Source organism: Rissa tridactyla, chromosome 4 (assembly GCF_028500815.1).
Source record: "Rissa tridactyla isolate bRisTri1 chromosome 4, bRisTri1.patW.cur.20221130, whole genome shotgun sequence".
NCBI classification, from domain to species: domain Eukaryota; kingdom Metazoa; phylum Chordata; class Aves; order Charadriiformes; family Laridae; genus Rissa; species Rissa tridactyla.
Genome location: NC_071469.1, coordinates 78,762,405 through 78,788,536, shown reverse-complemented (window position 1 = coordinate 78,788,536; position 26,132 = coordinate 78,762,405). Strand labels below are relative to the sequence as shown.

General features: G+C 37.5%; 1 protein-coding gene across 7 annotated transcripts in view; it reads left to right on the top strand.

Moving 5' to 3' along the window:
- The window catches only part of ADCY7 (adenylate cyclase 7), a 67,718-nt gene extending 42,444 nt beyond the window's left edge, over positions 1–25,274 (top strand). For all 7 annotated transcript variants that reach the window (XM_054198438.1, XM_054198434.1, XM_054198437.1 and 4 more), the window contains 20 exons: positions 1,373–1,500; positions 1,751–1,909; positions 5,484–5,616; positions 6,914–7,099; positions 8,029–8,072; positions 8,890–8,970; positions 10,015–10,087; positions 10,906–11,003; positions 11,724–11,808; positions 13,460–13,597; positions 14,820–14,882; positions 15,470–15,508; positions 16,902–17,065; positions 18,278–18,359; positions 18,934–19,089; positions 19,803–19,949; positions 20,360–20,467; positions 21,280–21,394; positions 22,000–22,124; positions 22,245–25,274. In XM_054198438.1, coding sequence (XP_054054413.1) covers positions 1,373–1,500; positions 1,751–1,909; positions 5,484–5,616; positions 6,914–7,099; positions 8,029–8,072; positions 8,890–8,970; positions 10,015–10,087; positions 10,906–11,003; positions 11,724–11,808; positions 13,460–13,597; positions 14,820–14,882; positions 15,470–15,508; positions 16,902–17,065; positions 18,278–18,359; positions 18,934–19,089; positions 19,803–19,949; positions 20,360–20,467; positions 21,280–21,394; positions 22,000–22,124; positions 22,245–22,391 — 2,271 coding nt within the window. In that variant the 3' untranslated portion in view covers positions 22,392–25,274. The remainder of the gene's footprint in view (positions 1–1,372; positions 1,501–1,750; positions 1,910–5,483; positions 5,617–6,913; positions 7,100–8,028; positions 8,073–8,889; positions 8,971–10,014; positions 10,088–10,905; positions 11,004–11,723; positions 11,809–13,459; positions 13,598–14,819; positions 14,883–15,469; positions 15,509–16,901; positions 17,066–18,277; positions 18,360–18,933; positions 19,090–19,802; positions 19,950–20,359; positions 20,468–21,279; positions 21,395–21,999; positions 22,125–22,244) is intronic.
- The last annotated feature ends 858 nt before the right edge of the window (positions 25,275–26,132 follow it).

Below are 26,132 nucleotides of genomic sequence, written 5' to 3'. Positions count from 1 at the left end.
AATAATCTTTGTATTTATATGAATTCAGTTGCTGTTAAAACTTCAAGTACTGGCAAATAGGAGTCATATTAACTGTATTGTAACTGTATTGTTGTGAAGCAGCTATTAAGAACACACAGAATAAGTCATGTCATCTTAGTTGCAACGACCTTTTTATGCCACAGTAGAAGCTGACGTTAAAGACATTTGGTCATTTTTTGCAACTGTTCATCAGATACAAAAATAGAAAATATTCCAGATTTTGAGTTATATATATATGTTTTAATTTCTGACTCCTGTCTGCAAATTGCACTGTTTAAAGTCACGGTCTTTTGCAACTCTGTGGTTGAGCCCTAAGAACAGATTCCTGCTTTTTGCGCTATTGTTCTGCTGGGGAGTGTTCTCAGCCATCTTTTCCATAATGTAAAAAACGTTGTAGGTTCCAGTTTACCTAATGACCTGTCCACTGAGCTGGATACTGAAGTCTAACAGCTCTAATCTAGGGTAGGTTCTGCTGTTTATCTCTGTAACTGAAGCACAGGGCTATCTAAGCTCGTTGCTTGCCGCAACGCTCAGAACCTACTGGGTGGCTTAAGATGGTGGAGAATGATGGATATTCTCTTAAGGCTTTCATTGATGAGGGAGAACAGCTTAGTCTGGTAAACTGTCACTGATTTGGGCTGGTTGTAAATTAGGGTATTTTAAAGTTGATTGAAGAATTGGTGGTCTGTTCCCACAGCAGGGAGGGTTGGGCAGCTGAAGGTGTCAGCTGGCCCAAATTAAGCCATCTCTATTCATCAGTCAAACACTATACAGCCTCGCAGAATTAGCCCTGGCTTGCTTGCAACCTTTGTAGTTAAAATTCTTCAGTAATGTTTTAACAAAAGACAGTACGGAGGAGCTCTTTGCTCTTCCCCTTTCTTCTCTCCAGCCAGTAATGGGCAGCAATATCTTACTTCTGAGTTACTTATGAGGCTGCCATGCAAAAACTGAGTAAAAGGTGAACAAACTGCCTGTAATTCAGGTGTTAATAAAAATGAAGATGAAAAGATACATAAATAATTTCATCCTTTAGATGGTAAATTCTGTGACAGTGATTTTTGTTTAGAGCTTCTCATTTGCATACAGTTCCAAGAATAAAGTCAGAAACTAGTAAGATGATTTTATTTCAGAAATGCTTGAAGTGGTTATTTCTGTTACCCTCCAGTGAGTAACAATCCAGTCATTTGGATGTGGGAAAGGAGAAGTAAGCTTTGCTTCAACAAGGATTGAACGAAGCCTGATTTTCTTAAAACGATATAGACAAGTCCCAGTTTTGGTGTCATTAGCCTGCTTGCAGTTCTTTTTTTTTTTTTTTTTTTTTCTGTTAAATATGTTTATCGTAATTTCCCAGGAGAATGAATGCATGAGAATAAAAATCCTGGGAGATTGCTACTACTGTGTCTCAGGCCTACCTGTGTCCTTACCGGTTCATGCCAGGAACTGTGTTAAAATGGGACTCGACATGTGTGAAGCAATAAAGTAAGTATAGTAGAGAAGGCTTTTTAATGTATCAAGGCTATGAAGATATTGATAAAGTAATTTTTAGTTTTCTTGTCAGCATTTAAAGTGTATTTATTAGCTGTGGTTGGATAGTTATGCATCAGGTCATAAGTTTGTCTTTTGTCTTTGCACTAAGTGTATAATGAGACTAAACCTTAACAGATCTCCAGGAGGAGGAGAGACAATCAAAAGTGTAACTTATGCTCTGATACCCTCCTCCCCTCCACAGGCAGGTGAGAGAGGCCACAGGAGTGGATATCAACATGAGGGTTGGTATTCACTCTGGGAATGTGCTGTGCGGTGTGATCGGCCTCCGGAAGTGGCAGTATGACGTCTGGTCGCATGACGTGTCCTTAGCGAACCGCATGGAGTCTGCAGGTGTACCTGGGTGAGGATCTTCCCTCTCGGTGCTGATTCACTCTGTCATCATGTTTTTCATAACCCTGGTTTATGAGTCTGGAATTTGTAACTGTGCCATGACACAAGTCCTCATGATGGGATGATGAATATAGGACAAATGTGTACTTACTAGAGCAGTAAAATGTTAATATTTTCTGATTCTGTTTTCAGTGAACTACAAAAATTCTGTTCTTAGGCAAGTGATTGCTGCTTGAACTTTCCTTCATCGGTGAAACTTGCGTGACTTCCACAGTGCATTATGTTGACTTAGTTAATTCACGTTGTGCATAGGGATAATATTATATTTGTAAGTTCAGCTAAATAATAGTTATGCTACTTATGTTGACAAGGCTGCATATTTAGCTACTGTTTCTGTTAATATATCCATCAATCCCACTTGATTTATATTAGCTCTATATTCATCACCACCACCACCCCCCCTGCCCTAAAAAACCCAACTCAGAAATTAAAATGGAGCCTGATGAGGAGCATCCAAGCAAGGAGAGTTTGGAGCTGTTGGTTGTTCCGTAATCTCTCTGTATAGCATTTGTCATGGGCAGAATGGGAAGCAAAGCGAGTATTCCTGAGTGGAAGAGTTGAGGCAAAACAGTAATAGAACTTGCCATGTGTTGCTCTGCAGCGCAGAGGATTGGGTCTGAGGTTGATATTCATGCTGCCTTTTTGAAGAGGCTTATTGAAAAGGACAAATACAAAATCCTGATGTATTTTAAAAACGTTATATTTTCCTCATTTAGGAAATCATATTTTTTTCCCCCTATTTTCTAAGTTGAACTCGGGGATTAGAATTCAGCTAAGAAACTTTTTTTCCCCCTTCCTTTTTCCCTTTTTCCTCTTTTCCCCTTTCCCTTTTTCCATTCCCAAATGAGACCATGATTTTATACGTCCTTGGTAGTCTGTGCAAATTAGTACTTATTAACTGAATGGCATTCATGTGGGTATATGTTTAAGCCTTAAAGTATTGGTTCTCTTGGAAAGTGATTCTATTGAGTGACATTATAGGGTTTCTTATTTCTATGCCTCAGACAGCTTTTAGGTATATGCTTGTAACTTAAAAATTAATTTCTGCAAAGTGACAAGGGGATATGAATGTCAAATTATTTTCTTGCATTGGTAACCGAAACAGAAAGAAAACTAATTGGAACTCGGTTAACAGTTGCAAGTTGAGTGTTTTAGTGTGTTGACTCAGCGTGATTAAACAAGAATACAGTTGTAAAGTTTCTTTTGTTGGTAAAGCAAACAACATGACTGAATATGGCATGAAAACATACTTTTCTTAGTCACGTTTAGGACCATTGCCTAATCTTGAAAACTTTCATTATTCCATTATGTTCTTTGTGCTTATGTTTGATAATCTGTTAAAAGAATACAGCTGGTGTAGGTTGGCTTGCTGATTCTGAAACATAACACTTAATACTTCCTATACTCATACATGCCAAGCATTCGCTTATCATGTGTTTCAGAACTAGCCAGAGGAAACCTTCCATTGGTGGAAGACTGAGCCTTACAGGGAGGACAGGTTTCTATTTGTCATGCAAATGTTATGTTACATTTGTTTCCTGCTCTGCAGAAAAATGATGTGTCTGGGATTTCCCATTCCAATGTTAGCTAATCCTGCTCCTTTGGGAGCAGAAGCTTTGTCACTGGGAGCAGTTTGAGTTTTTTATTCAAAATAGGAAGTATGTATGTTTTGGGTTTCTGTAAATGAAGGAATTCTAAAGCCTTTTGAAAGGATGCAGGGAAACTTCTGGCTTTATAAATATTTTATTTCCATTGACAGAGTATTATTGTTTATCTTTGTGATTTTAAAAATTATTTGCATTCATAACAATGTAGTACGCTAGTAAAGCAGAAAGGACTAGCATAAAACCAAATTAAAAATGCATTTATGGCCATTTCTCTCTAATATGTATGTACCTGAAAGATCAGAATATGTTATTCTCAGGCCTGTTAGCATAGGAAATTGAGTGCTGTGCATTAGGTATTCTGTCCTAGCATGGTAAGTGCAATAGTGCATGTTACAGCTTGCCTTTGAGAGGCAGCTTCAGCGGTAGCAGCTTTTGGTTATGTGCTGATCCTGGAATCCAGTAAGCATTAGAAACTGCTGAGAAATCATCAGCATAGTAATTTAAATGGAAAAAAAGTTGGCAGTATGATCTGAGATGTACAGCAGTGTGTGATTTGGGGAAGAGGAAGCTTGCTAAGATGGAAAACGGTACATAGTGAACAAATACACTGCCTTTTGAGATAAGTGGAAAACCACAGAAAACTTGCTGCAGTACATGACTATTTTAAGGCTCAGTTAATACAGACATCACCCAGTATGCCTCAGTCCCTGTGGAAGAAAATGATGCCTTAGAGCAAGCTTTAAAATTTCAGATTTGAAGGTTCACCTCGATTGCAAAACTGCATAATCAAGGTAACAAATAAAAAAACCCCAGGTTTTTGAGACAATTACCAGTAAACAAATAAAAACATGCATCCTATATATTCCAAACTCTTACCTTTTGGCTTCAAAAGGATTGAGGAATTTTTTGCCCTTCCTTTTGGGAAGCCACGGCCAATGGTCTCCAGGTCTTGGCTGAATTATCTTTAGGCAAACCTACGGCAACACAAGTAGAGGTGGATGGGACAGGGATCCCCTTGCTCTCTGTAGCTAGGCAGGAGTGATGCACACTGTCAGCTTCCATTCTGGAAATGTTCTGTTCCCAGCTCTGTGCTGATGGCTTGTAGGACCGACAGCACAGTGTTTAACCCCTCCGAGTCAAAGAAAAGTGAGAAAAGCTGTGGGAAGATGAACAATGAGAAAATAGAATATCAGAAAAGAAATGCTATTTTATGAACACACTCAAGTCTCTTGTTGAGAAAGTCTATGGAAATAGATTACTTGTAGGTTATATGGAAATACGTGATTTGGGATACTGAACTAAATTATGTTTATGGAAAAGCATGAATGGGTACAGAAAAATACTACCTGCTCCCCTTAGAAGTGTGTTGCTGTGTTATGCTCTCCTCTGTTTCAGTCAGAAAAGACAGACTTTCAGAATTATCCTCCTATGTGACAAAAAACCTCTTCCAGCTTTTTTCCCCCCAGACTTTGTAACGATCTCCTCGCCCCCTCATGCATTTCTGGCATGAGATGGTCCTCGCTTGTGTTTTGTTTGTGAGCTTTCCTTGCAGATCTTGCCATCTGAAACAACCTACCTGTGAGTCTGTCTGTCTTGTCAGTCATCAGATCTCCTTTGATCACATTTCTTCTTGTTTCTTATATGTCTCTGCTTATTTCAATTTAATTTTATACTGATAACTGTCTCATTCTGGGAAGTGTTTTTTAGCATACATGCTATGAAAGATGTGCGACAAAGAACTGCAGTAAAGGATTGCAAATATTGTTTTAAGTACTGGCAGGATTTTGCAGTTGGCTGCCAAAGTACAAGATGGGTGAAAAGCAGAAATGTCAGCAGTGGCCATTGAAATGTAAATGAAATGCTTAATGTGACCTTTCTCTAAGTGTTTGGGTCTCTTGTTCTTTCTCCCCTTCTCAGCCGTGTACACATCACTGAAGCAACATTAAATCACCTAGGCAAAGCTTACGAAGTAGAAGAAGGGAATGGACACCTGAGGGATCCTTACCTGGAATCCATGAATATCAAAACCTACTTAGTGGTTGATCCAAGGGTATGTGTATGTTTTAAACATTTATATTTATTCAAATATATACAAACATTTAAAGTGCACAGGTGTCTGGGGTACATACACCTTTTTAATTCCGGAACAGAATTAAAGGATGGTATGAGTCATCTGAGTAGCCTGGATTTGGAACTTCAGATCTGAAAGCACATCCTACTGTTTTATGATAGGACTATTAGTTTGCAGGTAGTAAGTGTTATACTGAAACCTCTTATGTGGTCCACATAAGGCAAAAATATACATATTTGACTATTTATTTGTGTGAAGTGTCTCTCTCACAAACCAAGGTCAAAAGATGGGATGAAGTCATGAAAGAATACCCGTACTGTGTGGCCACTTTCCCTATAAAATAGCCTCTGGCATCATCTTCCTCACTATCTTAGATGTGAAATTCACCTTCTTTTCAAGGTGTACAGTTAGCAACTGTTGGTTGTCCCTTTAGAGCCTGGTAACTGCAAACACCTGGAGTATTGCTATTTTGAATCGGCTTGTGGTTGATGAGTAAAATTATTTCAAAAGAAGAAAGAATTAAAATTACAAATTTCATTCCTTCAGGATCTTTACAGGAAGGAACAGTATAGAGCCACTTTTAATTAGCAAGAACTCAGTCTTATCTTTGCATGTTTTATGTACTCAACCCTGCAACCCCCCGCATGTACACAACACATCTCAGAATGGGGATCTGGTCTATTAAAATGGTCCCTGCTCACTTGAGGATTCCTGTGAAGTGTTAAAAATTAATCAGTCACTGATGTATTGGTTTATTCTGTAGGTTTAGCTTCCTTTTAGATCCACAAGGGGTATTGCTGTGTACCCTGTATGTACTGCCTGACTCTTCACCTGTGATGTAGGGATAAAATCTAATGTTGAGCCTGTAATTTGTGGGATCTTCTCCCAACCACTGTTTTGATACGGCCTAGTTCAGGAATTGGGAATCGTTTTCCCCTACCGTTGTGCTGACTGCAAGGAAATTGCATCGATTCATGCGATCCTGCGATCTCTGGCATCATCGTAAATAAAGCAGGAAGTTTGAACGTTGCAGTGTTACAAGTGAGGGCTTGTGAAGACAGCTGAAGCAAATGCATCATGTCGTGATTTGCTTTAGCTCATTTTTGATTAAATGAGATAAAGGAATTGAAGTTGGCTGACACATTGCTGATACGTATTTAGAGTCCTACTAAATAGCTAGATTGTATAGTCCTAAACTATTCAAGTACACAAAGCTTCATTTCTTTGCAATTTGTGTAATTTTCTGCTTTCTAAATGAGTGTGTTTTTTCCGTTAGTCCAAACAGTGCGTATCAAATAATCATCTCCCTAAAACAAGAGTTAATGATGGGCTGAAGATGCGAGCATCTGTTCGGATGACACGTTATTTAGAGTCCTGGGGAGCAGCCAGGCCCTTTGCCCACCTGAACCACAGAGAAAGTGTGAGCAGTGACTCTTCAAGTTCGCAAGGAAGGCGAAGAAAGGTGTGGTTTGAAGTAATGATTGTCATCCTACAGCTGCAAACTGCTCCTCGTGACTATGGTGTGAAACTTGAAATCTGATATGGTTTTTGTGGTGGATTTTTCTGCTATTACTCTTGGTCTTAAATGTGTACGTGGAACTGAGAAGGTATCTGTGCAACAACTATTTCTGCCAGAACTTAACAATATTCAGACTCTGCCAATCTCTAGCATGCTGTAATCATAGTAAACCTTCAAAGTAAAATTTTGAAACTTTTTTCTCTGATATTTTTACATCTTGAAGTCCTGCTCACTACATGTGGTTTTGGAAAAATGGTTATTTGTCCCAGCCTCCAGATGCACTTAACATTTACTTAAAATGTGTAGAAAATAAACAGTCCCTCCACATGCTCTGCCTGCAACAGGATCTTATCAGAAAAGAATTTTTAAGATTAAGAATTGTTAGGAATTTTAAGATTTTAAAATTTAAGAAAACTCATTTTTCCTTCCATCTGCCCTTCCCAAAAGCTGAAAGGAGGAGATGTGCATGCTTTTAGGTGTGCTCCTGGAGGCATAGCAAGGCTGTACTGATCGTTGTGGACAAATAGCTGAAGTAAATTTTAAATTAAGTATCCATCCATTCAGGTTTGTGGAATTGGTTTGCAGTCTACTTGCCTCTGCTGATGTTAGTTATTTCAGCATGTGGAGAAAAACAAGAAGGAAGATCTGTTCAATTGTTTTCTACCATTATTTTTGGTCAGAAAGTGCTCACATGTTAAAGCAGAAAACATTGCTGGCAAGAGTTGATTTTGATAAATTTTTCTATTTGAGAGTGGTTCTTGATTTTTATTTGTGAATAAAAATGGTTTTGGCAGCTTCATGAAGTTTATTTTCAATAGTTTTTTGCCATTTACTGAGTATGTAACTTATTCTTAATTCCTTATTTGATTTAGGAAATACCTTTGTGTACCACTGGGCGCCAGAGAACTTCTGACAGGTTTGTCAAGTACTTTCTTTTTTTAACATATGTGATCCTGTGCTCCTCTTGCAGTTCAGTGTACTGTAAGCATGTGTTCTTTTGGTCAATTAATCACTGTATGTATGGTATTCCTGCATTAGAAATGTTAAGCTAAATTTTTGACCTTCTCAATTCACATTTGTTAGTGTTAGCAGACTCTAAAAGGAGCTCCCCCTTCATCTCACTGGCCCCTCAGTCATTCGGGCTGCGTTTTGCTATATGGGGTGTAGTGGGATGGAGGGGAGTAGGGAAGTAAGAGACCTCAACAGCAGTGGAAAACACATTAAAACACCTCATATATTGTATAAGTGTATATATTGTGACAGCTTGTGCTACGTCAGCTTTTAGTTCTCTTGCTCATAGATGCTAGATTTGTTTGTAAATATTATAGTACAAAATAAATACAGTTTAACATAATATTATAAGTAATTATGTAATATATTTTACAAGGTATGTCTTTGGTTAGTGGTGTTCACGTATGCCATTGTAGGGTAATAAAAAACTGGCCCTATATACAGTGGCACCTGTACCACTGAGTTAACTAAGTAGGTGATTTTCACTTGCGAAACAGTCTCTTAGTTTATCAAAATATTGTCTTTAAAAACGCATGATTTGAGTTAACTAGAGGAATGCTTAGAAAAATGCTTATGGATGTATATGTTTATCAGTTTGGAGCATTCTTGTTTAACTTTCCCCTGGTAGCTTACCCCACTTGTGTATTGAGAAGGTTTGGTCCTCTGTAGCCATTAATTGTTTCTGAATAGCATTTGTGACATGGACTTTGTTTCATTCTCAGAAATTCATCCCAGAAGGGAAGGATAGAGGAAGATATTTATGATGAAATGATGTCAACCATTGAGGGCCTCAGTTCAACTAAGTATGCAGTCTTTTATTTTTTCCTTCATATTTTCTTTGAGAACAATCTGCATTCTCAATTTTAAGTCTAAATATAAAATTTACTTCTCAAAAATGAAAAGTTACCAGGATTTTTGTCTTGCCTTTGTTTGGTCTTTGTATTTTACTTTAGTTCCTTTTTGTTTTTAATTTGAATATAGTGAGAGTATTACTGTATTATTATAGCAAGAAGCCATGGTTAGTCTAGCTGTTCAATGTGGTATAGTATTATGAGATAGCAAAATTATTGCTTTGTTTCTCGTGACTGTCAAAATAACGAGCCAAACTGCAGTGTAGGATGGGATAGGAAGTTAATGTTGGTGTTCTGTTTATTAAAATAACTGTCAGGAAATGGGGTGCAGTCCTGAACAAAACCTACGTATAAAGTCAAAACACAGTTTTGGGGGTAATAATAAAATTGCTTTAGTGTCTGGCTCACTGAAGGAAAATGGTCTGTCAGTAGCAGGTGGTACATTTGGCATTATATTTGCATTTGAAAGCAGACAAACACAGGCAATGTTGTTGTTTGTTTGTTTTTAAATTGAAAATACAATATTTAAATTGCTGTCAAAAGTAAAACTGTGCATTTGAGAAGAAAAACCCTTTCTTTAATTTTCTTTCTTTATTCTAAATTATAACAAGACCGTTATCACTGTACCTCAGCTATTCCTCATAGGGGCCTGGTATTATTTGAGGGAAGTTTTTGGAGTCTGTGAGCCATCTCTAACATCTGCTATTGTACTTTCCTACTTGTAAACCTTAGGGAGGGTCTGGGGTTACATTATGCATTTAACTGGCAGACGCTGCTGTCTGTGAGAGTGTTCTGGATCTGTCTGTCAGCTACAGAAAAACATAACCATTCATATGTTATGCTATGAAACAGAAAGACCTTGCAGAACTGTCAAATATGTGTAAAACAGTGGCACTCTCACCCTGTATACTGTGGAGCCTCAACTATGGCGATGCTTTTGCATATCCTCCTTGGTCTGGTGCATATATTTTGTAACGTGTGTCTCTCTGAATGCAGTCCGTGGTGTGGCAAATCCGATGACTTCTGGGGATTTTCACTGATTTTTGCAGAACCTGGTCTTGAAAAAGAGGTTGGTAGGAGCAAAATAATCCTTTTTGGTCTCTGACTTGCACTTCAGAGCAACATAAGAATATATTTGAAACTGTCTGTTTTTTTCATTCTGAAACTGGATTTGGGAGGTGGCTTCACATCCAAAGAGGTTTTGGTAACTAATGGAAAGCAGATCTCATGATTCAAGTTGGTAATTTTTCCCTGAGAATGCTAATTCTGTAGATTAAAGGAGATTGTCTGTAATCTGTGGTTAAATTCTTGCCATAAGGGAATTAGTAAGAGTTTGGCAACTTTCCCGTAAGAACTTCTCTTAAAAGTAACTTGGTATTTTAAAAAAAAAAAAAAAAAGTATTTCTGCATCCATCATGAAAATACAATGCGTTCTCTGGTTGCTTTATTGCAAGTGCACAACTACAACACTGTTATTTGTTAGGTACAGTGCACTTTTTCTGTTTGAATAACTGTCCTTTAATTTACTGTGCTGTGGTGTACTGTCTGTAGCTACTGGGGGGTGTGTGTGTATTCACTTTAGGTTTACTTCTGTGTATATCTTTTTTTTTTTTTATAAGGATTTTGACTATGTGCATCTGTGAAGTGCTGATTTATATACTTGGTGGATTTCCCTCTAGGTTTAAAATTATCCTTTGGACTGGTCTGTTTTTCATGACAGATGTTCAAGTGAATTTTATTTGGTGGTTTTTCTTTTGTTCTTTTTTAGTTCTAGGTATATTTTTAACAGTACAGTATAAATTTGCATATATGTGTCATCACAAAAATGTAACAAATTTTAAAAGCCCCTGGACTTATCCTTAAGATTTATTGTAATCTGTGTTTCAGTATCGCACCATTCCTATTCTAAAACTGAAGAGTTACTTCGCATGTGCCAGTTTTGTGTTCCTCTGTATATTTCTAATACAGATGTTTATAATGCCAAAGTAAGTGTCAGTATTTTTATAAGTTATAATTCAAATTAACCAATAGCTAAAGTGAAACTCATATGCATAAAACTTTTTAAAGTCTTTTGGAGTTCCTGAGGATTTACATTTAAGCAACATACACCTCTTAGGAGTAATTTACCCCTTAATAAAGGAATGCATTTATGTTGTTGGCATAAGAGCCTAGATATCAGTATGAAAATAAAATAGAAATATTTCTTTAATATTGTGTTTGCTTAGTACACATAGGGAGATGATCAGTTAAGTGAGAAATACTATTTCATAAGAATAGTTGGCTGTAAGCATATTGAGTGAGCAATAGAAAATGGGACTAACTGGTTAAAACGTGCTCGGTGATCCTTTTGTCTGTAGAGATACAAGGAGGGAACTTTGAGCTGCTTCTCATACCTCTGAGAAAGCAGATGTTTGATTCTGAATGTTATGCCATATTTGTTTTTCATGGCTGGTACAGTGCAATTTCCATGTGGTTTATGCATGGGGTAGTGGTTCAGGCTGTCAGGGAGGTGTAGAATATTTTAAAGTCATATTTGTGCAGCAGAGCAACAATAACCTGTGCAATGTTATGGTCATCCAGTGCTACTAGAAGAAAAATTGTATTTAAATTTAGAGAAGCACTGTTAGCAAACAGTAGTCTGAATTGTGGTTTGAAAATGTTTTTCATTTAACACTGATTTGTTTGATGCTTTCCCTTCTGTTTAGAACTGCAAAACTAGGAATTTCCTTTGGCATTGTTGGAGTCATCATTGTACTTATTTTGTTTGTGTGCTTTGCTGAGAAATGTACGGTAAGTTTATTTAAAAATAGTTCCTGTTTCCAAAAGTGGATGGATGTAATCGACATGGTCTATCTTTTAAGATGATGAATTATGCTGTTAATTTCAACAGGAGTTACAGGAGCCTTGAACCTTGAACTCAGGTTACTAGAGGATTTAATTGCCTGAAACAGATTTTCATGTCTGAAAATTTTCACTATAATTCAGAATTATTTGAGAGCCAGAATAGATGGGTAGGAGGGGGGAGGAAGATATTAACACTTGCTGAATGGGGTTGGGGTTTTTAAATTGATTTTTATTTTTATATTTGTCCATAATAGTAATTTTGGTTGTAAATCTGATATTTTCTGTACCAGAAACAAAATCAAAATACGTTTGAATGCAAGATTAGTTTTCATAGTCATTTATAAAGCCCCATGAAAATTACAAGTATATAAATAATTTATTGGCAACAGTTTCATAGCTGTTAGAATTCTAAATTCACCATTATATCAATTAGGACACTTTGCATTTGTAGTTCCTCTTTCTTTGCATTATTAAATGCATGCAATTACTGTTTAAAAAAATGTAGTGACCTAGGGATAGCCCATAGTGACATAGAGTTCAATGATACAAAATAAAAAAAAACCAACTCCTTCTCCACTCCAAGAACTGTCTGGAGGCAGGGGTGGGAGAGGGAAGGGATTTTAGAGTTCCTTACACTCATCAAATCTAGGTTCTGCTAGAGCAAGGGTGAGAGGGAATTCTGAAGTTCTGCTGAGAACATGCCACCATCCTCCTGTTGCAGAGTGGTGATGGTGCTCTCCCAGGAAAATTGCCACAGAAAGAAACAGTCTCCTACAGAGCCAGGTTCAAGTTGTGTAAAAGAGAAAAGAAAAAAAAAAATGTAGTCTGCACATGGGATAAAGTTTTAGGATTAATTTAAAAGTAGAGTTAGATAGCATGTATGGTCATGTGTATATATATATATATTCATATATATATTTTTTTATATATATATGAGTGGATGGATTTTTTTTTATATATGTGCATGTATATATGTCTATATATAGAGAGAGGTGCGTGTGTATATAGGCATGTATGGTTTCTACATATGAAAAAACACATGGAAAAAAAAAATTCCGAGAGTGCAATTGCATCAGACTTGAGTTTTAGCTGGGAATGTTTTGCTATAGCATTGTTAAATAATGCTTGCAATTGTTAACAGTATATGCTTTGCTAGATGTTTTTGTTTATAGCAACAAATGGAGGATGGCAAGAAAGGTGGCTGTCTATGATTGGTTTTGATTTAGTCATCTGAAAATGTAGTTCAAATGTAACATTATAGCTCTATAACTAAAAAATACAACATAGCTTGACATGATATTTTTATTAATATAGTTCTAGAACTTTCAATTAGATCACAAATTGTATTTTTAAAGAATAAATTCAGAAAATTTTAGCACCCAGCCGCATTGAAATAAGGAAGCATTATCTCCATTTTCAGCGGTGGAAAGGCATTAGGCATTTAATCTGAATGACTAGATTGAGTTCTAAATTAGGATTCCAATGAAGACTCTTAATACTCTCCTGCAGAGAAAAAGTATTTTATATTTAGAAATACTTCTTCCTATGTATCCAAAGTGTTACCCATGTTACTGAAACAAATTAATTTTGTTTACAGAAGTGCTGCTCAGAACGGTGGCCTTCCCTGCACCATCTTTGTGCCATCTCAGAAAAGGTGGAAACAATGCCTTTACTTAGACTTCCGTTAGCAATCATCACTATAGGTGCCTTGCTGATTATAGCCATTTTTAATTTGGTAAGTAATCACATTATGTTTATTCTGTGAATTTTGTGTAACATCCACAGATTAAGTAACTTCCTGTATTCTTTTCAAGTACCTTGCTTTTTGCTGCTTTTCCTAATGTATGATTCATGAGTTGAGGATAATGGATATCCTCAAGGATATCCACAAGGATAATGCACGATGCCACGTAAAAGCATTAAAAGTAAAATTTCCCGGTTTGTAGAACTAAAAGTTTCTGTGGTAGATTTGAGTTCTGTTTTATATCACCTTTTCTTGCTTTCAGGATGGCATTTATAATTACTGTTGATTGTAACCATCATCACTAAGACTGTCTTCCATTTTTTTTTAATGTGGGTATAAATGTTTGGCTGCAGTGGGTAGAAGTTTGAAGCAGTTTACAGTGCTATTTGCACTAGCTAGTAATATTGCAGGTGAAGGAGGGAAGAATATAGCTTGACTCTTAAAACCAAAGACATTATGGGTAGTTACTGCTAGCCTAAGATGCAGACAGAGTCTGTCTTTTAACTTTAGTTTGCGTATTGTATTGCACGTGGGGTACATACATTTGAAAACAACCCTTTGGAGTAACCTCATGCTCAAGACCACTCTGTTGGTTTTGGTTTTTTTTTTAAACGAGCTTTATATGAGATACCATGTTAACAGTTACACCTGTCTGATAGCTAGCTGCTAGAAGTGATGTCCTTCTGATCCCACATGTTCAGTCTGCCGTTATTATGATGCCATGGGGAGTTTATTCTGAAAGCTATGCTGCAGAAAATACTTAATTTTCTTTTCCAGGGTTGTTTTTCTGCTGGCTTAGGTCCTTGAGTTGACTCACAGTGGTGTCATGTGGACACTACCAGAGACAGCCTAAAAGAAAACAGGAACAGCAGCTGTGAAACTGGGGGGCTAAGACAGAACCACATGTTTGTTCCAGTTAGCTGTTACATTAACGTAGCCATAATGTGAAGCTTTACCCTGAATTTAAAAATGAGCAATTAAATACTTCACAATTTTAACCTTCTTTACCTTGTGTGTGCATATATGTTTAATACAACCATATGGGATATCATTGTATTTCAACATTTATATTGCAGTAGCACTGAAAGGGAAACCAGATCAGGACTCATTGTGTAATATATGGAGAAAAAATCTTAAAATTAGTGACTACCTGCTAACAAGTTTGTATGATGATTTTCTTGTTGTTTTCTTTTTTTTTCCTAAATAAATCAAGACTACTGAAAAGAACAAACCTGCAAACTTCACTGGATCAAATGAGCTGTGTGCTACCACTTATGTGAGTAGAGTGCAGTCTTAATTTCTAAGATTAAAATTAAATGCGTCTTGGATGGTGTGTATAATATAGATGGATGGCAGCATTTTCATATCTTTTAATTTTTTTATACAGATAGAATTTTTAAATCATTGAACACAAAGACTGACTTGTGCCACAAGGAAGTTCTAAGGATATTTTCTATCATTAGCTATGGCTTTACTTTTAGGGGATTTTCAAAGGTCTGGAGTACTCATGGATAAAGCTTGAAGTCTTGGCTTATTTTGGTTCTCAGCAGCTTTGAAAGGTGTTCTGTAGCGTTTCTATGAGGATAGATTCAGCACTTAATAATGACACAAAAGGATTATTTCTGAGGGTTTCATTTTTTCTCTCTTTAATTCCAAAGTAGCATTCTGTTTTGAGATCATCCAAATGTTTGGGATGCCCCTTTTTCACCTGGCCGCCCCTTTAGATGACGGACACGTTTTTGAACCATGAGGTTGTGTGAGGACCCTTTCATTCAAGTCCTTATGACAATTGATAAGTTACACATATATAATGCACATTGTACTCATCTGGTAATTTTCTGTTCTTCCATGTCTGTAAATCAGCCTTTTGGAAACACAACTCAATCCTGCGTTGAGGAAACTGTAAGTAGTGAATACATGTTACTTGAAAACCCAAATCTTTGAATATTGTATATATTGCTGGCAACTGGCAGGTTCTGTTGCTTTATAGAACAGCTTTTTTAGGTATCTGACAGCCGAAGAGTTCTTAATGAAATCAAGATGTTTCATCTGCTGTTGCTGTGCTGAATACGGTATGGCTTTGCAATTTTTTGAAATTTCAGACTAGATCTAAAACTTTGAGGAGAAAGCAGTAGAACAGGATGATGGTTATGTTCAAGTGTGGGAGGTGAGAGCCGTACTTGCAAGTGTCACAGTAAAGTATCTTGATAGAGTGAAAGGGTTTAAATGGCCAACAGACCTGTGTCAGTGTTCTCCACGTAGGGGTTTCTTTTCAGAGGTTTGGCTTCAGGGTTATAACTGTAAGTGTTCGTTACCTTTTGTAGGCTAGACTCAATGTCTTTAAGGTGATAGAAGTGATATAATATGTTACTATACAGGCTCTGATCCTGAGTTGTTGTGGTTTTATTCACTTCAGCAGAAACATTAACTGTTTAGCTAAGACTCTCCAGACCTATGGTAGGTCTGGGCTATTATGGGTGAAAAACTCTGCTTTGTACATAAAGAGAAATAAACTCTTGAGGAGCAGAAGCTGAGGTAATTTTAGAGGTGTTTGCAGACTAAAGTATGTGAGCTCAGCATCTTATACCTGTGCATGCGGATGGAGGGAGCAATCCTGTCTCTGCAACGCACTTTGTACCACCTGACAGTTTTAATGCGCCCAGCTGCCTGCTGCCTTTGGACGCCATGCCTGAACTGTGACTTCTCTGGGAAATTTATCAGTAATTCCATTGGATAATGACCCTCGCCTGATAATGCTTATTAGCATCAAAGTTCTTATGAAGGAGCTGTGTCTAAGGTTGGATAACAGGTCACGGTCTTCACGTGTTACAGCTGGGCGAGCTGGGAATGTGGAATCTGCTTAAGGTTGCAAGGGAGGGAGCACTGTCAAAAATCGGACCAGGATGCTGGAGTTCCTGGTTTAGAGCCTGTTCACTGGGCTATGAACCTACTGTAGGTCAGTCCTCAACTTTAAATAAATAATTCCTTAAATGAATAGACTTGAGAAGATAAATTTTCAACACTCTTCAGTTTTCATCTGACACTGCTTGTGTTGGTGTGATGCTTTTTGTTGAAATCTTTTTGTCTTTAACAAATTTAAAAAGTAACATAAAAAAGTATTAGGTTCAGCCTTTTAGTGTAATTAAAAAGTAAGCTTTAAGTGTATTTAGCAAGTGATTGTAATTTCTTCTATTTAAATTACAATGATCATGAACTTCGAGCATTTGCTGTGGTTTGAAAGTCTCTTAGGCATAAAGCCTGAATAACGCAACGCTCTTAAATTCTTCTTTTACAGTATTATGCTTACTGCTGCATATTGGGGTTCATTGCTTGCTCCGTATTTCTTCAAATCAGCTTCGAACTCAAAGTTCTCCTCCTGTCCGTTGCTGTGACTGTGTACCTCATCATTTTTAATACCCTTCAGCATAGAAACTCGAGCTTCTGTGGCAACAGTACCAGGTGCAGTGTAAAGTTTCTTGTAATTGACAATAACGTTTCATTAAGGAGGCGTTAGATTTTTGAACGCTTACTGGAATATTGAAATATCAAAATCATGTAATCCAGACATTACAAACCTTGCTGTAAAGTTAATGACATGGACATCATATTAGACCATATAAACTTTTTTTTTTTAAGAAAGCGTGTGTTTTCTGAAAAAATCTGTAGTATGGATTCTGAGATGTCTGGAAGCTTAGCTGATATTAAAGACTAGGGGGTAGAATATTAATCTCATAATAAGGTATGAAGTAAAGCCTTGCTAAAAGTCTGATGCTCAAGTTGTGCTTGTGAGACCTCACTAGTCAATAGGGTGGTGAATTTACCTTACTAACCTCACATATTTTGAAAAGTAAGAGCAATTTACCTGATCTAATTGAAGAAATTTAAAACATACTTAAGAGAAATAATGTGGGGTTTACTCTTCATTTGTAAGTCTCTCTCAAATTCCCAGCATAGTGTCATAGCTGAAGATTAGGATAAATTTATTTTGCAGAGGCCAACTGTGAGCTGTCAGCACAGCTTAAAAAAAGCCTAAATGAGCTCTTAATTTAGCCTCTTAATCTCAGGCTATTCATATAATGTAAATTTAGTTCGATGCATTTGTGAAAACTAATAGATGTGGTCAGACAGACTGATCTCACTATGAAATATGAGTGGCGGCTCAGATTTGTATGGAATTGTATACAGGTGTGATTTAATGGCTGTCTTTGTTTTAGCAATTCCAGTTATTATTAGTTATCATCTTTCCTTCCACAAATAAGAAAGTTTCTTTCCCTACTTCAAGGTTTTGTTGGCTGTGTTTTTGTGGGGCAGCGTGGGGAGGAAAACTGCAACTCAGTGCAGTGGAAATTAAGATGGCTCCTTTAAGATAAAGCCATGTTTACTTGAGTATCTCACTACAAGAGCTAATCAAGGTTTCAGCACCTGTTTTGTCATTACATGAAACACGGTTCATGTACTGAACTGAATGATAAATCCTTTCTCATTATTAGGAAAAGGCCTATAACCAGACAGCCACTGGCACAAATGAACAATGGCATTGGTGGTTTATGTCTGAAGAAAGACACCCTCTGCTGCTATGCTCTTCTTCCCTTCCCCTGCTCCCTCCAACCCTTAATCATGTGGATTTTCTTAAAGGATACAGATAACTTTGTCTTGCTTTCTTGTTTTCAGGTTTTTCATCAAAGAGCCAAGGATAATGACTAATTTATATCTGGTTCTGTTTTACATAACCCTCATTTTACTTGCAAAACAGGTATGTGTTTAAAAAGCAATAGGTTAGTTCTTTTACTTGCAGCAAACTGATTTAAATAAAATGCAAAAGTGCTTTCAATTGAAATTGTGCTCTAAGTTAATACATATTTTTGTCTTTTTGTATATTCTTGTAGTTAGATGTAGATAATGTACTTGTACTTAGTTACAGATAATGCAAAAATTTTTACTGTGAGAGGGTGGGAAAACTTTTATATTTTTCGATAGTGTTTGCATTACAGAAGTCCGAACTTTCAAATTCTTCCAATTGGGATCTGTCTGTATTTATAGGACAATATTCATCCTAAATCAAGGCAATAATTAAAGAAAAAAATAATCACCATATTATTAAAATGTAATTTTGGTAAATACACTTGACGGTACACAGATGGCATTCATTCATACGGACTGCTTTCTATTTTTGTGACCTTTGTTCTCAAAGTGCATTTTTCATAACTGTATGGGCTCAAAAGGCCTTGAAGAAACTTTATTGCTGCCACACTTGTTGAGTAAGTGGACTAATATTTTTCAGTGAGATATTATATGTATTTAATTTATCATACTTGGTCCCTTTGCAGATTGACTATTATTGTCGACTGGATTGTCTGTGGAAGAATAAGTTTAAAAAAGAACATGAACAGTTTGAGACGATGGAGAATGTTAACAGGCTTTTACTGGAAAATGTACTTCCAGCACACGTTGCTGCATATTTCATTGGTGAAAAACGAAATGAGGTATGTTTAATCTCTGCTATGTGAAGGACAGTAAATTGGACTTCTGCGACATAGAATGTCATGCTAACAAGCATACAGAAGACTATAATGTTCTGCACTCTTTGCCTCTTGTCTGTATCCCAAGACCTTTTTAAACCCAAGAATCTGCTATCCAGATGGCCTCAAAAAATGCCATCTTTTAGTGTCAGTCTCTGAAATCTGTTTTCAGAATTGGTAGTTTGGTTTCAGGACACAGTTTGAGCTTGGCAAATATTTAAAAAGGATTTACTGCTTTCCAAAGACCATATTTTACCAGAGAAGATTGGCCTTCTTTTTAAAGAAGTTAGTTGCAGAACAGATAGTATCTCCTTGGTAACAACCCCAGTGAGAATTTCATCGATAATGATTTTTTTTTTTTTTTAAAGACATCCATCTTATTCTACCAGCATACAATCAGAATAAATATTGCCGATTTCAAAGCCATGGTAAGCGTCAGAAGACTGTCACTATCCAGAATAGATGAGAATCTTTAGGACATAGACATCTCAGCTTTTCATTAGGCAAATCAAGTTTGTTAATGTTTCTGATGAAATAAGAGATTCCCACTGTGCTGTAGTTGACTTCATAGGAAAATGTAATTTGATTACTGGTTACAAACAATAGTCATAGTTTTGAAACCTGTGGTGGAAGGTGACTGCACAATACATGTGTGAATGTATTTGATTTTCCTGCAGGACTGGTACCATCAATCTTATGACTGTGTCTGTGTCATGTTTGCCTCGGTACCAGATTTTAAGGTGTTTTATACTGAATGTGATGTCAATAAAGAAGGCCTGGAATGCTTGCGACTGTTAAATGAAATCATTGCTGATTTTGATGAGGTAATTAAGCTTCTGGCAAAAACGGACTGGATGACACGTTTACTGCAAAATAAAATGTTTCAGCAGATCTGTGAGTGTTGGGGGGGAGGGGAAGCTGTTAAGCTGAACTAACATTGAGTTCAGCCTCGCAATTTTGAAATATATAGTCACATCTGATGGGGTTTTTCAGTTACATCATTTAATGCATTAGTAGTATGGTTTGAAAGTCCTGAATTTCAGTACTTTATTTCAGAACTTCAGCGCTTTATTTCTCCTATGAGCAGGTAGAGCAAAACTGTGAAACTAATCCTCAGTACTTTCTTATCTAACCTTTATATGATTGATAGGATTCCTAGAGATGTTTCATGCTTATTGTAGACTGAAGTACGGTATTAAAGTCTCAAATTTCTATTTTCCTTCCCTTCAAACAGCTCTTGTTAAAACCTAAATTTAGTGGTGTTGAAAAAATAAAAACCATTGGAAGCACTTACATGGCAGCAGCTGGCCTCAGCGTTACGCCAGGCCAGGAGAACAACCAGGTACGTTGTCTCTGAAATCTGCCTTGGGTGTTCTGTGTATTCTGTGTGTACGTAGGTGTGTCTCAAAGTAACAGAATGTAACATGATATAAAAGAGAAAGTAAATCACCAAGAGTGACTTTCTGAAACGTGGAAAAAGATGATAAAACTGTATTGGCTCCTGTTGAATTCACTATTTATCTCCTAGTTCCATTTTTTTCCTAAGCAGCATTAAGTCTGTAACCCCAGCACACTTTTTACATTTTTGATCTTTGATTCCTGTAGCTTAACATTTCTAGATGCGTAACAGAATAGCTCTAATAATAGAGAAGTCAGAGAACGGCTGCCAAAGAAAAGACCATCTCAGAATTGGACAGTAAGCGATGCCTGAGAACTGGCACAAAAAGAGAATCCTCAGGTGCCACATTAGATCTTAATCTGAAACTGTTTGTCACCCGGAAGAATTAAAACCGATTTCTGTGCTCAGGCTCATTTTCACTATAGCAGGTTCATGTATGACATCAGGATGAACATACGTATTTTATAAAAAACATGTAAAATTAAATCTGGAATCCTCAAGGACAGACATAAACTCGTTGAAAATTTAATCATATAATTCTTGTTGCCTCCTAGCCATTCCAGTTCAATTTAATGTGTTTTTTTAAATCCATTTGGAATGTTTGAGCTATGCAATTCTGCACAGCTACAAGGATGAGTGGTCTTATCCCTATAAACGTGTAACTTTATTCACTAATAGTACTCGTTTGCAATAGTAGCCTGAGGCAGCCTTCTGTGTTGTAATTTGATCATCAACCTGTGGTATGAATTGCATAGGAGAAGGAAAGACAGCATGCTCACATTGGGATTATGGTGGAATATGGAATTGCCTTGATGAGTAAACTGGATGGCATCAACCGACATTCCTTTAACAACTTCCGCCTACGTATTGGTAAGTTCAGCTCATGAAGAACCTGAACTCTGCAAAAAAAATTAAAAATGAGGTAGGATGACTTTGGTGAGTGCTGGGGAGCCCTTCTTAACACCGAGCACAGTATTTGGGTGATTATAAAATGCTGAGTGGCTGAAGGGAGTGTTGTCTAGTCTAGCTTTTGAAATACGCCAAGCTCCTTCATGGATGGGCTTTTCCAGTCACTGGAGGGAGCAATACAAAGCCTGCAGCTGGATGAATTTGGAGAAAATTAAAGGCATGGATGAAGAGTGAAGTACCCTGTTATTAACTGTTGAATAAAGACAGTATTGTCATTATACAAATGTTTATTTCTATATATTAAAAGTAGAAAAGGAAGAATTTTGCTTTGGCGTGAACTTTGCTCTTTCTTGGCTTTCCCATTTTACAACGGATGAGTCACTTCACGTCTCCTGACTCTCAGTACTAATATTTATAGAACAGCACTAATACCGATTGCTAGAAATGTATTGCAGGGTTAAATTTTGGGTTTTTTTCCCCTGAAGCTTGTGACTTATGGCTAATAATGAAGCTAGATATCACATAACTTTCTACTTCAGTAATGATACCTGCTTTTGTTTATACAGGAATAAATCATGGCCCTGTGATTGCTGGTGTGATTGGTGCCCGGAAACCTCAGTATGATATTTGGGGCAACACTGTTAATGTTGCTAGTCGAATGGAGAGTACGGGGGAACTTGGGAAAATCCAGGTAAGCATATCAGCCTTGGAATGTCTAAGAAATTATTTCTCATTGGTTTGGGATTTTTTTTTTTAAGATGTGAATAATCAGAAGAAATTCACAAGAGTTTCTAATTCTTTTCACGCAAAGGTCACAGAAGAAACGAGTAAAATACTACAGGAGCTGGGATATTCATGTGAATGTAGGGGACTCATTAATGTCAAAGGCAAGGGAGAACTGAGGACTTACTTTGTTTGCACCGAGACTGCCAAATTCCAAGGAATGGGACTGAACTGAGGCTGTGATGAAGTTAATGAGAATAGACTTAGAACTGCCTCCCTTCTGTGAAGACTTAGAATTTCCCTCCTTATGTGAAGGACTTTATTCTAAAAACATATATATATATATATGCTATTCCCGTTTATTCTACACCTCAGGATAGGAGAATGATTTTTATTTTTTTTATTTTTTTTTTGAAAGAAGAGTTCTGAAAAGTTCCTAGAAGACACGCAACCACCAGTCTGGAAATGACTACCTTTTCCTGAAATAATTTGAGGATTTCCCTGGAATTGCCATGAAACACGTTCACTTAGTTCCTTCACTTACTTGCACTGGGGGAGCCCTAACAGCTCCAGTAAGAGCATCTGTGGATGCACTGTAGAACTCGTTACCGCGTTAAAACATTCCACTGCTTCAGCCTTTGGCACACGCCTGCTGACAGTATCGCCTTTGTCACAGACACGCGAGATGATGATACTCTGGGCACTGCGCGTCCTGCTCTTAATGCTGAACGGACTTCAGAGCAGACAGCGGCTGAGTAATGGAAAGAGGAACGGAAGTAAACTCAAATACATCATATGATAATTGTGCTGAACCCCCTTGGAAAAAAATTAATTGCAGAGTATCGGATCACTTTTTTATTATCTTCGCCTCCTCCATAGTCGTACCTTGTATTACGCAAATGTTTTCATGGCCAACAACTGTTCAGAAATAACCTTCATCTAGTTCAGAGCGTTTACATTGTATTACATTTCCCCTTCGTATTTCTGTGCCTCTGCATGTACATTTTATACAGTCACATAAGAGAATATCTATAAAATTCTGGCTTTAAATTTCAAAAAATAGACCTGATCTTGGGGAGCACTGAGCACCTGCAGTTTATCCTGCGCGCTTGGCTAGCCAGGCTCCGCTAACAGCTTGTATCGCTGACAGCCGGCAGGAATCCTGCATGGGACTGTGTTCTTGAGGGCACTTATGGAAGAAAAAATAGTCTGTTTCAAATTGTTTGGAAACTGAAGAACAGAACTAGTAAGAAAGTACTAGAAACAGAAGCAGATACGGTGTAAACAGAACTGCATCTGAGGTGGACTTGGGGTTTGTTTTTTCCGTTCTTGTTTCTTCAATTTGACCGGCCACTGGCTGGTTTATGCCTTTTAAAGACAATGCCGTTTATGAAACAAATTGGGTTTGAAGGTTACAAAAGGATGTATGGAAAAACCATATTCATAATGGAAATGTTTCAGCAGAGCCTCATGAGGTCATGGAAATTTGCTGTAAGTTAGTTTAGTTTATAAGGTTTTTAAGCTGTTAATGACTTTTGCTAATTTCTAAATTAGCATTTCTCTATGTATTGCAATCGCTTATCAGTTTTCTGTTGGTGGAGTTGATAGTACTTTGTAAGGCTAACATCTTGTACCCAATTATATGTATTAACTAAGGATGGATTCCCCCTCCCCGATGCACCACATGTCGGATGACTGAAGGGCGCAGCAATTAACGAGTTCAGCATCTGGTTTGTCAAGCCTTACTCTCCCTACAGTAGCAAACAGCTACTGTAGAAATGTACAAAGCACCACTTACTACTATTTCTGGGTTTAGTACTAAACCACACTGGAAAGGCGTTTAACAAGCAGTCCTATGCATCACTGCCGCTTTCTAATTACTGTGTAATTTCTTTAGAAGATGAAGTGACTATGTTTCAAGACAGGAACAAATCTAAACGTTGTCCAGCTGTGGATTAAAAATTGTGCTTATAGCCTTTGTCAATTTGGTAGGTCAAAACTGTGTTTGTAGTAAGTCTCCAACAGAAAATAGCACGTTAGAAAACCTTAATTTGAGGTTGTCCGGTTCCTGTATGGACTCTGCTGAAGAAGGACGTTTCACACTTGGCGTCTTGTCAGTATAAGGTCAGTGTTGTAGTTGAATAAACTTCCAAACAGCTTTTGCTACTCTTCTGTGTTGTATATTTGTAGTAACAGATGCTCATTTATTTTGAGATTTTTTTATTTATTATTTTGTAAGGACCACGCTTGTAAGGAGTCAAAGGCTCCTTTCAGCAGTCTTTGATGTCGTATGTTAGGTAAAGTGACTGTTTGCCTCATGAATATAGTTTGGGAAGTGCATTATGCCTGTAGATGGAGCTGGCTCTGAAGTGTTTCTGCTCACAGACCTGGTGGAATGTAGGTTAGCTATGAAAGAAAATTCGCTGTCTGTAACAGCATTTGGAAACGCTTTTGTTTACATTATACTGCCTGTCAGGCCAGTAACTTGCTTGGGCATAACTTCAACTTCACCTCATTTACAGAAGTGGCGTAGAGAGCTGTAGCTTTCCAACTGGCAGAAGCAGGGTTTTGCTGCAGTTTGAAAAGGCCCTTACGCTGCTCAGGGAATGTTAGTGCCCTGGGCACAGCGCACTTGGGCAACTTAGAAACTCTGTAGTGAAAAAGGGGTCCTATCTGAGGATGACTTTCTAATCTCTCATCGGAACTGGAACTGTATAATATGAGAGCTATATTCAACCACAGAAAAAGTTCAATTTAAGAAGCAACTGTATTTAAGTAATTGTTTTCAGCAGTCCTTTGGAGAGCAAACTGTGAAATTTAAGATTGAGGAAATAACCTTGTTAGAAAAATATTTCTTATAGCATTATTGTTAAGAGGAAAAAACGGCACTGTATCTAATTTGAAGAGCTAGTAACGTCTTGAATTAGCAATCTATTTTAAAGAACAAACTTTTGGTTTTACTCATAAAATAAAAAACTCTGTAAACATGTTTGGTTTTGCAGTTATTTTGATGATGATTCCCATGAAAAGGAAGTGTATTTCTTATGCCCCTATAGAGTTAATGACAGTGGGTTTACTTATAAAGTAAACTCAATAAAATACGCAGTGACATACTTGCATTCAACGGCTAAAGAATCATTTCAACACTTGGTTTTCTGCCATCTCTGGCCTCCTACTCTATGGAAGGTAAGTGATGGGAAATGAGAGGCTCTAGAGTGAGCCAGTAACGATTTGGCTGGCACGGTGGTTGTGCATCTTGTCTTCTCCTGTAGCATGGAAATGACTTTAATAATTAATGGAAAAATTAATTCTCTGGAGTAATATTTCAGCTGCAATTACCTAGAACTGTGAAACAATTCTACTGGTGACTTTATTAGAACTATTCTGGGACAATGGAAACTACTGGAGAAAAATCCAGGTTGACAGTTCAACCGTTTTGGAATGAATTTTAAGAATTGTGAAAGTTTAGAAACAATAAACACTTCTGCAGCCGTTCTTAGGAGGAAGGAAGGGAGCGCAAGGATGATGTTGGCCGTAAGAGTGGGGGCGGAGGGTGGAATTCACAATTACGCTTTGCCTTTAAGTTACCTCTTAGTTCAATTCTGTGCCACTGTGCACGTGAGCAGTTGTTCCTGGGATGGAGCTGAAACACCGCGCGGCATCCCTGTTCCACTCCAAGGTTATACTGGAGCCACGGGGCAACAAGGAGCAACATTTAAGAATACTTAAGGATGCCTGTGGTAGAACCTGCCTGTAGCCCTCTGTGACTGTGTGAAAGTAAGAGACGAGCAGAGGGAAAGGCTGACTTGCACCAGAGTCACTGGCTCCGTACGTAATGCTGCAACGTGCTGGAGTCCTCTGTGCCTGAAAGCCGTACTGGTGGTCTGCTCTGCCTGTGCTTCTGGTGAATGAAGAGGGAATTGAGTTTTAGTGCAGGGAGTTTTCTAAATATGCTCTCCTTTCTGATAAGCACGCC